A 13,262-nucleotide genomic window follows, 5' to 3' on the forward strand; every position below is an offset into this window, starting at 1 on the left:
GAAAACTTTTGGGATGGTCACACCCCTCTTTTCTGACTTGCTGCAGCCCATTTGTATTGACCCAATCTCCCTATCAATGAGCACCGATACTGCCTTTGACTCCAAAGCTGAAATCCATGTCACGTTTAAAGTATATTCTCATTAAGGCACGTTAGTGATTTATAACTAGACTATCATTACTCGTGCGTAATTACGCACTGAGGCTCATGTTGGCTGTGGCGAAGTCCTTATATTTAGATTTCTTTTAAAACAAAACCCGAAAAGAACTAAGTGGATGACAAAGTGGAGGTAAAACTATATGACAAGAAATGATTATGTAAATCTGATAAATTATAGAAGTCAGAATAAATATTTGACCGCTTTATAGTTTTCAAATATATGTCGGCTGATTTTTTTCCTTGATCTTTGTTCTTTGTTGTTGAAATATAGTGATCAAAATTTAAAGGTTGGACAGATTTCCCTTTTTTTTCGGATTTAACAAACCATGATCCAAATCAGACAGATTTATGCCTAAAAATAAACTTCGTCAGCGCAGCGATGAACAATAAACAAGGATTTGACAGCTCCTGTCTGCATGTTTGAACCCGCTGAACTTTCTGCAGGACAGTGTCAAACCCAAACAACGACGAGCTGCGTGTGTTTGTAAAAAAGCCACCTTCTCTTAAAAGAAATTCGTTTGTAATAAACACTTCACAAGCGCCGCAAGTTTAGTGTCAACAGGTGACTCGTGGATAAAACACCCCCAGCAGCAGCAGCAGCAGCAGGCTCTCGACGTAAACAGGCTGAATATGCGTTTTTAATAAAAACAGGTTTTAATTATGTCACTCGGTCACATTGATCACTGCAGATTTTACTACAGTGTTAAAAATGAGGAAATCAATCGCGTTCAACAGGTTTTTTTCTTTATCTCCCTTTAACTTCTGAAAAAAAGTGAATTTAATTGCCCTGATAAATGGTAAAACTTCATGGTAGCTTATGATAACTGTGAAAGATTAGAATGATGTAAATGTGTTGCTTCAGTTTACAGTTAAATTAGAAGTAATAGCACAACTACAGTAGGTAGACTGGACTGATAGGGATACATTAGTGGTCTGTCATTAATCGAGTCTTAAGGGCTGGAGATTTAGCACATAAATGAAGAATCTGCCCCAACAGATTTATTTCAATTGTAATTTAATTTATTTAGTCAGAGGGGGGGCAACATGGCTAATGGTTTCTAATTCACCAGGTAAATGGTCCCAGTTTCGATTGAGAGTGGAAGGGAGCCCATCGATACTTTAAGGCGCCCTGTAAGATGCTTTTAATGGTTTTTTTCTAATTTAACTGGTACACACACACCTCACAACACAACACTACACACTTCCTCCTCTGTAGTACTGAGAAGTGATTCCGCAGTAATCATCTGACATTTTGTTATATGTCACAACACGTCTGGAAGTTATTTCAGTAGGCCCATGGCTGTGAACTACTGTATTATGTGATCAACCATTTCAAATATGCTGTTATGGCTACTACATGTCTAAGACTTTGTTCCTCCCTCCATGAATAGGCTTAAAACTATTTCTATGATGTATTTAGGACTCACTTAAACAATCAAAATTCACAAGCAAACCCAACAAGTGCATTTTTTGGGGGGATCTATGATTAAAGTTGCCTCCGTCTGTTGTCATCCATGTGAGGAGTGCGCTCTGCAGGCTGCTGCTGCACTCCTGCGCTAATCGGCAGAACATTCCTCCTCTCCATGACCTTGATGTAATTGTTTGGCTCCTAGGTGTTGTCCCGACCACAGGCTGTACAGCAGTGGCAAGCAGTGGACTCCGCGGGGGGAAGTGGCATTTAACCCCCACATGAAAACAACACAACCTGTTAGGTGTCTAACACCCAGCACAGCTAATTACTGCTGACTGCTGGCTGGACATCTTAGTCTGGAACAATGCAAGCAAAGCCTACAATGATCCCCCACAGACTGTAACTCTAATATTTATAAATACTGTGTTTCTGAGATCCCTTATAACTTTTAAATTTAATATGTTATCTATCTCTGTAGGCTGCACATTTTGCTTTTTCCATTTTCATTCATTCTTACCCCACTTTTTCACACTGGGATCAATTACAAATAAACAGAAATGACAGAAAACAAAGTGTCTTCCACCAACAAATACTGGCTGTGTTGAAGCAGCCATCAATCACAACTTTCAGCATCTATTTTCCTCTCAGATTAAGTTAAGAGATGTCAAATGTGGCCAGACATGGCAACCTCAAGCCCCCGTGTCATTGTAAAGTAATAATTCAAACATGCTGACTATGTGTGTGTGTGTGTGTATGTGTGTGTGCAGGAGGCGGGTTAGTGCCTATTGTTGCTCTGCCATGTCTGTCTTCATCCCGTTTCCTCCAGCTTTTTGAGGTCACGGGAGCTTTTCTTTGGGAGATCAAGTCAATCACGGCGGGGTCAGGAAGACAGAGCAGAGCCATCGCCGGCTCCTTCAGGCAGAGAAACCTCTGCCTGCTGCAGGTGATGGGAGAATCAACCACTCTGCTACTTCTCCATTCAGTATGTGTCAGCACATTTTACTGCTGGGATTACAGCTCACACCCTCTGGAATCAACAAAGACCCTGAGAGTTAACAAGGCTTGTTTTCTGCAAACATCCTTGGCTTTAACCATGTGGCCATGTAAGTTAGACATCTGTTAACTGTTTATTGCTTTGAAGTAATTACCAGACTATTAGATGCACTTAAGGCCAATAAAATCATGAGAGAGCCCAGATAAAGTCATTAATTTTGACTGTGTAAACAAAATGATCCCTTAGTGTAGCCAGGGGCTTGTCCCCTCTCTGAGTCTCCCCCCAAGTGGAGGAACAAAGCAGAACACACTTTGAGTGCTAATTAAAATATAGCCTTTATGCAAGGTGATGTGTAAAAAAAAAAAAAAGCTGGTCCTGTTGAATGCTTTGCAGAAACTTAACTCCTCAGCAGCTCTGACTGTGTAGGAGATTAAAAACACTTGAAGTGTTGTGATCTAAAACTTGTCAGACAGAGTCGCTGTCTGGCCTTGGAGCATCCTTTATTTCTAGACTCAATGGCAAAGGTATATCAACTACAAGAAACATTTATAAAAGGATCTCTATTTGGCATGTTTTCATACCTCTATTTCAGGAGTTGAAAGGGTTTTTTTGAAAAACTTGCTTTTCTTATTAAACTTTCTATGATTTAAATGAATGTTAAGCAAGTCATTTACAACATTTTAAACCCACCTTTAAGTGTATAATGAAAGATCCCTGTATAAAGAAGTCCATTTGAAAGTACAAGGATTTATTTATATTCAACAAATGCAATTTTAGAAGAGTAACAGAGTGATTGAATCACAGAAAGATTTTTAAATTAAGCTTGCTTTGAGAGTGTTTGGCTCAGCAGTCTCAAATATCGTCAGCACATAAATATCTTAAGGTATTTGTCTACCTGCAAGGCCCAAGGTGGAGAACCTGCTTCTTGGTAATTATATGTTCTTCTCTGTGTGGTCCCTTCTGACCAATTACAGTTTGGCCCTGACAGTCCATCTCCAGGAGCGAAGGAGCCAGCCCAGCAGACAGCACACTGACTGATTGAGGGAGAAATACAACCGGCCGGGCCTTCTGCTTCACCGCTGCTGGTTGCATTAACTTAATTCTCTGCTCTTCTGGGCAGATTTACACCTCTGCTCCTGATTACATCCTTGGAGAGATCAGATGTTACTGGTCTGTTAGAGCCAAAATCACACTGTGCTGGGCTTACCATCAGCTGCAGAGAGGTTAAATATACTCTGTTTCCTACTGTGGTCTTTAAAATACAGAACGTTGGCAGAGGGGAAGTCCTGAAATAAGATCCATTGCCCATCAAATATCTGCTGTTTCCGCTCATTAGTGTAAAGACACGGTGGACATGATTTGATGTAGTAGGGTGCTGCTGGTGTCAAGACTTAATTTGACCTCATGTACACACAAGCCAAAGGTTTAGTTCACTTTGGTAATTACTTAGGCAGTGTGATGTGGCAGACAGGCTGCACTAACATTATTACCCAGATGAGGGCAGCATTGCTTTAGACATTTACTTTCAGCATTACTCAATAAACCAATATCTTTACAACATCCATCTATCAACCACGCTGTGCAGCTTTCTGAGAGGTAAATATATCAGAATCTGATCAGTGTATTGATTTTAATCACACAGAATTTGAGAAATACAGAAGGTTTAGGATTTAAAGTGAAAGTGATTTAAAAAAAATGTACCACTGGCTGGAAGCTAGCAGTCTGAATGCGCACCATTCTGGGCCTTTAAAACCTTTACAATTGTACAAAAAAACCAAAACAATTTTCTTCATTGTTTACCTCACTGCTTTAGCATTGTGCCCAATGTTATTATAATACTAAACATATTCTGCTCTGAACAGGTCAACTAAAAGCTAGTGGATTATATGTTAAATGCAAGCAGGGATTTGTATTATAATTAATCATAATTTGCAGTTTAACAGTTGTGATAACAGCCTCTTGCTCTCAGTAGACTCTTAGTTTGCTCTATACATACACTAGAAATCCTTATGAAGGGGTTAAAAATGTGGACATGAGATCAAAAAGACCAAATTACAAAGATTTAATTAACTGGTTTAAATCAATATTCTTTTACTAGGACAGCATGCCTATGGCACTTTTTTTTAGTTATTTCCATGTGAGGCTGAAAGTAGCAGGGAACTCTGCTTCCTCATCAAACCAGTTCTCCACCCCCGATCTCTAGGTATGTTTCCTAGCAACACGTCTCACTGACTGCCTGGGAAAACCCAGTGCTTCATAATAGCCTCAGCTAATATAGATCACCACCACTTGGCTCTCTCCCTCAACATAATGAGCTTGTGTACAGAATGTACATTTTGTATTTAGTGCTGAATGCAGCAGAAAGTAACATCCACAGTAACAGATTCAGATTTAAAAATGCTAACAGTTCTCTTGTGGTTTGTAGTGTAGTGTTGACTGTGCTTATAAGAGCCGCTTGTGACAGCCGCTCTTGATAAGAGAGTGATGGAGTGTCTGTCTGGAGTGCGTAAAGTTGGAGGCAGTACAGAAAAACAGCATTAAAGTGTTCAATCAAAAAGCTTGGCTCACAACTACCGGTGCAGGTGTTTACTCTAAGCTCTGTCCACACATTAAAAACAAGTGCAAAGGGCAGTTTGCTGTAACAGTGAAAAGACATATTAGGAATTTCACTCACTAATTACTGAAACACATTTAGAATTAGAGTAGGGCTGCAGCTAAAGAATGTTTTTACCAGAAAACAGTGGAGAATTTCCTAAAGTCCAGGATGATGTCATCAAATGCAAGACTGGGCTGCCAACCAGGCAAAGCGGGAGACATCCCCCGGGCCCAGAACCCCTGAAGCCCAAAGTTCACTCCATACCAATAACCGGTTCTACATAATTTGGTTGATTGCAAATTTTATTATGAATTTGCACCACTGAAGTGCAATATCAGCTACGATGGGTCATCTAATCTTGGGTCCTTGGTCTTTTAGGGTCTTGTTGAATAGTCTAATGAATATTACTTTATTTATCAATTAATCATTAGAGTAGAAAATGTTAGAAAATAGTAGAAAATGCCCATCACAATTCCCCCAAACCCAGTAACATTCAAATTGATTGTGTTGCCTGATCAAGGGTCTAAAACCAGAAAATCAATTTATCAATCAATTTATTATAATGTAAGACAAGGAAAAGTTGCTCATTTTCACATTTGAGAATCTGGAAGCATCACGTTTGGCATTTTTACTTGAAAAAGTATTTATATGATTGATGAATTCTCAAAATGATTTTCTGTTGATAGACTAATTTAGCTCTCATAGCAGAGAAATGCAACTACTTGTACCATTACTACTAGCTTCGCCTTGCTTTTGAGACCAAAATTAAAATCATTCTACAGTGTCATGTCCTCAGTGATTCATCTACTATTATGTTTTTTTTAAAGAAATTCAATAAACACTCTTTAGTAAACTAAGACGAGCAGTTGAATTGACCCGATGACAATGTTTAGTTTCATTTTTGCAGAGAGCATTGCAGATGCTCACACAAAAGAGTAAAATAACACGAGCCTTGTTCTCTCCGCACAAGTGATGTTTACTCTGTCATTGAGCACAATTCATTCAGTCAGTTTACTGAACCATTCAGTGACAACTCTGATGAGATAGAAAGGGGCCTTATGGTTCCTGCATGACACTATCAGTGACAGCTACACACAACACTCCACTGTCATGTTGACATTTATTGACTGCTGGTGAAGCTACGTGTTTGTTTACAAGGAGCTACAGGCAGCTGTACATTTAGATGATAACCGGTGATGTATATGCAATTTTTTTTTCATTTCTATTCAGGTTTAGAATGGAAATGTTACTTTTAAGTTTAATATAATTTATATTAGATTACTAATAATAATATTAGGCATTTTCTTCCTTTTAGATTGTTGTTGTAGCATCAACAAATAAGAGGGTGAAGAGAAGGGGGTGGCATATAATGTTTTTTTTAAGCTGGACTGGAATGCAGGACATTATATTTACATGGTGAGTGATTTATGCCACCAGAAAGTTTAAAATTTGCATCAAACAGCTGCTGCCTTCATCATACCAGACCTCTATCCATCCTGAAATTTTTAGCCATGGTAGCTGCATGGCTTTATGGATGGCAATGTCAGTCTTTCTTTGGTCTTTGGTCAAGACTGAAACATTTCAACAATTGAATGGATTGTCATGAGATTTTGTACAGACATTCATGATACTCAAAGTAAATATCTTACTGTGTTTGTTGACCCCCCCCCCACTTTCTCTTGTGCCACCAGAAGGTTGACATTTGTGGGTTTTGAGTGAAATTTCTCAACAATAATTGGACGGATTGCCATGAAATCTGGTTCTCACTCACTCAATCACTTTAGTGATTCTTTCATTTTTCATCAAGGGCCATCACACAGATCAAAATTTCAATTTGTCCGTTGTTTATGACCAAATACCTGCAAAACTAATGACATTCCCATTAGCCTCATCTGGACTTTGTGTTTAGTGCTGATTGTTAACATGCTAGCATGCTAAACTAAGATCATGAACATAGTAAACATTATACCTTCTTCACATTAGCATGTTAGCATTCAGCTCAAAGCACCACTGTGCCTGAGTACAGCCTCACAAAGCCCTGAGCATGACTCTTTAGTCTTCAGAAATGACTGTGAGCAGACAATAACCAACAGACAATAACCCCAGCTCCAGAACAGCTAACATAAGTCCTGAAAATCTATACATTTTATGACAGTTTTGGCCATATTAACAGTATAATAGCAACCTCTAACCACATCCATTACTGCGTACTTGTAGCGAGTCTTCATTTGGAAAAAAAAAAAAAAGCCATAAAACCCACAGTCAGTTGTGATTGAGTTTATGCACAGCTGTTGATATATGGAAATATTGTCCTCTTTCATTATGTGAAGGAGACATTTAAAGAGAAGCATGCACATTTGCAGCCTCCCAGTAAATTAAAGTGTGTCAAGAGAGAAGGAAAATATACACATTATTCCAGGCTGAAATGACAAATGAGATGGGGATAGAGTGCATTGTAAATACATTTCTCCTGGAGAGAGCAGCTAGTTCACAGTCGCCTCCCACCCCCCCCACCCTCCCCTCAACCGCCCACCCCACCCCACAAAGCCTCTGGAAATCCTCTCAATTAAGTGATGCATTTCCCTATGCTTTGAGGAGAGAGAGGGTGAAGTATAATGCCTGCGCACAAATCACAGAGCCTATTGAAATAGCTGCCAGTTAACTATGTAATATTACCAGTGCTGAAATGCTTCACCCTTTATCCCTTTTCAATTGCGAGGCTAGATATTGAGTGTGCACTGGGTATTCTTGATAAGTGAATTACGACATTGGTGAAACTTTTTATTCCCACCTCACAGTTTGGAGAGAATGAACTTATCATTGCAATGCAATAAGCAGGTAATGGTGACTATAGAAAAAAAAAAAGTCTTCACCTCCCCTCTGGACTTCTTCAAGTTTGATTGTTTTACAACTTTAAATCAGAGTAGATGTAATGAAGCTTTGATGCTCATCACCCAAAAACTTTTTAATGCCCGTGTGAAAACAAATCTGTAAAAAAAATCTAAATTAAGCACAAATACAAAAGGCTAAGCGACTGATAAGTATTCACCACTCTGAAGTCAATATTTAGTAATAGTACATTTGGCAGCAACTGCTGCCTTGAGTCTGTGTATATATTGTAGATCTATATCAGCTTTGTACATCTAGATGCTGCAATTTATCCCCCATTCTTTTTTCTTTTTTTACAAAACAAGTCAAACTTTGTTAAGTTATAATTTTAAACTCTGTTGTACCCTGATTTTAAGAAATTTTTCTATTTTATGGTGTTTTATCTATGTTTATATTTTATTGTCTTGTCCCGTTATTTTAGCATAATTTACAGTTTATCTCTACTTTACTGCGACTAAACTGAGAAGAATCAGAATCTGTTTATCAGCCAATTATGCAAGCAAACAAAGAATATGTCTTGGCATTTGCTCCCATAAATGCAACATAAAATGATAGAAATAGAACAAGAGTAAGGTAATAATAATAATGAAATAAACCAAGTAGTACTAAAACTGAATTTAAAGTTTACAATCTGCTTACAGAATGGAATAATAATAGTTTTAAAATGGGCTATAAAACTTGAAATGAAATATCGACTGCACAAAGGAAATATGGACTGTGCTATGGACAATTAAATGAAGTGAATGAAATATATGGAGGTGACAAGTGCAAAAATTAAATGTGACATGTGCAATAAGTAATTAAATTATGTAACAGTGGAGGTTGAATGCAATGTACAATGTAAAGTCCAGTTTGATAACAGCACAGTTCAGCTATTTAATAAGGCAACAGCTTCTGGAAAGAAGACACTGTCCCTGTGTCTGCTGGTGGAAGTTTTTATGAATCTCAGTCTTTTTCCTGAGGGGAAAGTGCTAGACAAATTAAGTTTATGCTTTGGAGCCATTCCTGTATAGCTTTGGCTTTTTGTTTGGGGTCCTTGTCTTGCTGGAAAATAAATCTTCTCCTACATACCACTTGTCTTGCAGGTTCCAAGTCAAAATGTCTCTTGTGAAAAAGGTCAATCAATTATTTGGGGTTTTTCTATTTGTACTCAGTTTCAATTTGCTATATTGGAGATCATTTTATAGAGATTTGGTTATATTTTGACATTAATGTTTTCCATTTAGTTAGTGCCAAAAAATAAAATCCTACTTACATCCGATATGATTCAATATCGCATAATAGTCAACAAAAGGTCAAAAGGGAAGGTGAATACTTTTTATAGCCACATGTAGAAAATATATACTTTAATCATTTTAATCAGTTGTTTAGCAGCGAAAACTAAAAGACTCTACATTGGCTTGTGGCCACTGATCAGTGTTTGTGAATAGTTGTTAAATTAGTGGCCATTATTCATTTTCCTCATGCAGCAGCTAATGCACTAGCTTTAGCTTTTTACTTAGAATCAGTCAAAGACATAAATTCCAACAGTTTGACATTCAAGTTACTATGTAGTGGGTCGAACATGCATTAGCACCGAACAAAAGGCCTTAATGAACACCATCATGTTTTTATTATTGTAAGCACTATATGGTACTGCACTGAAGCAAGGGTAATGGTCCTTAGAGAGAGGCAGGTAGCTTTGTCTTGAGAGGAACTGGAAGAAAGGAACGAGGAAAGAAGGAAAACATGAGAGAAAACAACATTGGTATGATAGTATAACTTGCATTTTTATTGAATATTACTTACTCCATTTCATTCTGTGTTTGGAGAGCAATTTATCATCTAGACAGATACTACATGGTCAAATCAAAGTCCTATAGTGCATGTACCGCACCTTGTTTCCAGCAGTGGTACCATGTGTGCAACAATGATCGGGTCTCACCGGGATTATAATGGATTTTACAATTTGACTATCTACACATGAGGAAAGAGGGAGCTTGGCTGACTGGTACAGGAAGCATGAAGGGAAGTAGAGTATCACAGATGAGTATCATCTTATAATCTATAGAATTACTTTTTAAAGCCGTACCACCTTTCTGATGAATTTGAGTCCCTAGGAACATTGGTTCTGCAGCATGTTTTTAATGCGTTTGATAGTGAGTGTATTATCAGTATACCAATTGGATATTCTATAGCCTTACCAAGTAAGTTAAAACCACCCATGAGATATTATAAATGCTCTCTTATAATTGCTTTTCCCAAAAAAAACTCCAAGGGAAAAAGATGTCATTGAGTGTTTTTAATTGGGATGAGAGCTTTATAAACCTCAACTTTCTTTAGATGTTTTTTTTTTTTTTTAAAAAAAAGAACCTTCAAACAACAGATGCTACAGTTTGAGGATTTCTCCTCAGGCAGACACCCACTCACAAAGTGTCAGCAGAATAGCAGAGCAGAGGAATATGAGCCACCTGGGGCAAACACTTCAAAAAGGCCCCACAAGCTAGTTTTATGGTACAGACAAGGGGGGCCTGTAAATACATTAACGAAATGTTTAGGCTGTGATGAAATGACAGAACTAGTTAAAGGTTAAACAGAACAATTGTAAAATAGCTCTGAGCTACCGGAGCACAGCTGGAACCTGGGAAAAATTAAATATATGATCAACTGATCATGATAAACTGTGAGACTTTATGAAATACAGTGTGAGAAGGTCAACTGACCATTGTCTTAATATGTGCAGGAAGAAGACTGGTGAAAAGCACAAGATTTTATCCCAAATAATACAACTCATAAGTATATATATGTATAACAACCACTTTAAAAATACGGTATAGAAGGACATTACATTATTAAAGACTATATTTCCTAAAAGTTGTATGCTTAAAATGCTGCCTATGCCAAAATGATTAGTCACTGGGCTTTAGTCAAGTTATTCCTCTGACACCCAAAGTGATGCACAAACTAATTAAAGTGTAATTCAGTTTAAAGCTGCTGCACAACAGATAATTATAGACTGATCATTAAGGGTTCAACTCCAATCACTAATTTGTCAAAATACATTAAATCCATCAAGCATAGGAGGTTGTTGAGGAAATCTCATTGGCCTGCTGTCTGTCTGGGATGGGAGTCCCATGATGCCCAATCTGTAATTTTCCAAACAGCAACAAAGAAACATGAAAAAAAAATTGATCAAATATATTCGCATGGTGAGTTATTACACTGCAGCAGTTTTGAACAAATTTTAGTATGACCTTCAGCAGTTTCCATCAAAGAATTCAAGATTGAATGACAAAGCTGGCACCTGAGGTTTGTTGGTTCATGTACGCTGTTCGACTGTTTGTCAAATATGGGACACATTCCAGTTTCAGCTTTGAAACCAGAAATGATCACTTGGTGAGCGAACACATTATGTAAATTATATTGCATTAGCCTATATAGAAGTCATTTCGTAGCGCAACATGTCCCAACACGTATAAAGCTCTTGTGTGTGTTGATAATGAAGTGGCAGTGTTGTGATGGCTGTCAATCAAGCAGGCAAGAAAGCTTTGTTGCTCGGTGTTTAGTTGAAACGAGGAAATACGTACAGATTGCCTGTTTGTTTTGGATTTCAGAACTGTGCAAAACACTCACATCTATTTTCAGCACCTCTCGCTGTAGACAAAATAATGAGGCAGACATCTTTTTTCTTTTTTTTTTTTTTTTTTAAAAATACATACATTTGAAAGTTTATTCAGAAGTCATGTCAGTAGTGAATTGGGAACAGTCAATATTATTGAAATCCAAGGTTACAGCAATCTAGGACAAGGTCTGAACAATGATAATGTGGTAGGAGTTAGTTGTATGTGCACTCCAAACTTTTACCAATAAAATCCACGATAGGCTTTTACATACCAACTCTTTAAAGTCCCTGTCAATTCAAAACCTACAAGCCCTTTTTTGTTTCATATAAATGCCACTTAATCTAATGATACGTTAATACAAAAAGAGTCATGATCAAATCACATACAAAAACCTGAAACGAAATAAAATAAAATCATATATACAAACCTCTGTACATAGTGGGAGTATGAATAAAAGAGAGAGGATTTATGTTTTAATGAGCTATATGCTGTCATATACTTGAAGAGTGGGTGAATATTGGAAAGCTGTTGGTCCAAGCTTATCTGTCTGAACACAATCTCATGTCATGTCAAGTCTTGAAGTGGCATGGTCTGTCATAGACAGCATCTACAAATTCAGTGACTACTCATCTGTGCAACATGCTCCCTGTTGCAGACTGCATCATCTTCAAACTGAAGGCAAAACAAAAATGAAAAAAAAAAAAAAAAAAAAAAAAAAAAAAGATGATAAGAGGGGGCGGGCCGCAGTGAGGTATTCATCTTGTCAAGCTGGGACAGGGAGCGAGGAATGTGTGGGTAAAAACAACCACTTTTCAGGGGAAAGTGGTTACTGTTGATGTCGTTTTTGTTGCGTTGTCAGTGTGTTGTTTGGTCCTACTGTCAGCGTCTTTGTTCACTGTACAATTCCTGAATCGATGGAGGCCTGTTTCCTGGTGGTCTTGGGAGGAGGTGGAGGAGGGGTCTTGCTAGGCAAGGGAGGTGGTACGTGCTGCAAACAAAACAGTCACCTTGAAATCTCAGTTTTGACAAGTAAAGACAACTTTATCGCGAGTCAAAATGTCAACATAAGGGTTGCCCTATCACCAAAATTCAATTTCAATTGGCAGGTTTTTTTTTAATACAACACAACATTTGTGTCTTTTCAGATGGTTATTCTGTCACATAAGATGACCATGGTGCCTTAAATTCCTGCAGCCAAGAACTTGAAATCTGCATATGTGTGCTGAGTGGACTGGGCAGGAAGGACCAGAGACAGACCTTTTGAATCAGGAATATCAACAACAATGGCTTCATGGAGCAACGCTGCAAGCATTGTCAAACTAAGCAATTCTGACTGGCTTGTCTTTCTGTCTGGCCCTCATTAGAAGTCTGACGCGAAACTTGGTGACACACTGGCCACGTTCTGGCCTGATCCTGGCCTGAACACTAGACACATGAATTTAACTTATTCATGTCCTCTAATACTGTTGACATCAGTCATACCGCAGGGAAACATGTTGTATTTGATCATGATCGGTTAAGGAACTATGGGGCCTATAGACAATATTAGCTGAACATCTTGTTATCACAGGTAGAAGGAAAATGAGGATTCTAGTATCTTGACTTATGTAAT

At 38.0% G+C, this 13,262-nt stretch overlaps 1 protein-coding gene across 3 annotated transcripts in view; it reads right to left on the reverse strand.

Annotated features, from left to right (window-relative positions):
• Window positions 1-11,717: 11,717 nt before the first annotated feature.
• dock1 (dedicator of cytokinesis 1) overlaps window positions 11,718-13,262 on the reverse strand; it is a 186,024-nt gene continuing 184,479 nt past the window's right edge. For all 3 annotated transcript variants that reach the window (XM_042396800.1, XM_042396802.1, XM_042396801.1), the window contains exon 52: window positions 11,718-12,638. In XM_042396800.1, the coding sequence (XP_042252734.1) occupies window positions 12,543-12,638 (96 nt within the window). In that variant the 3' untranslated portion in view covers window positions 11,718-12,542. The remainder of the gene's footprint in view (window positions 12,639-13,262) is intronic.

This window comes from Thunnus maccoyii, chromosome 20, assembly GCF_910596095.1.
Source record: "Thunnus maccoyii chromosome 20, fThuMac1.1, whole genome shotgun sequence".
NCBI lineage: Eukaryota > Metazoa > Chordata > Actinopteri > Scombriformes > Scombridae > Thunnus > Thunnus maccoyii.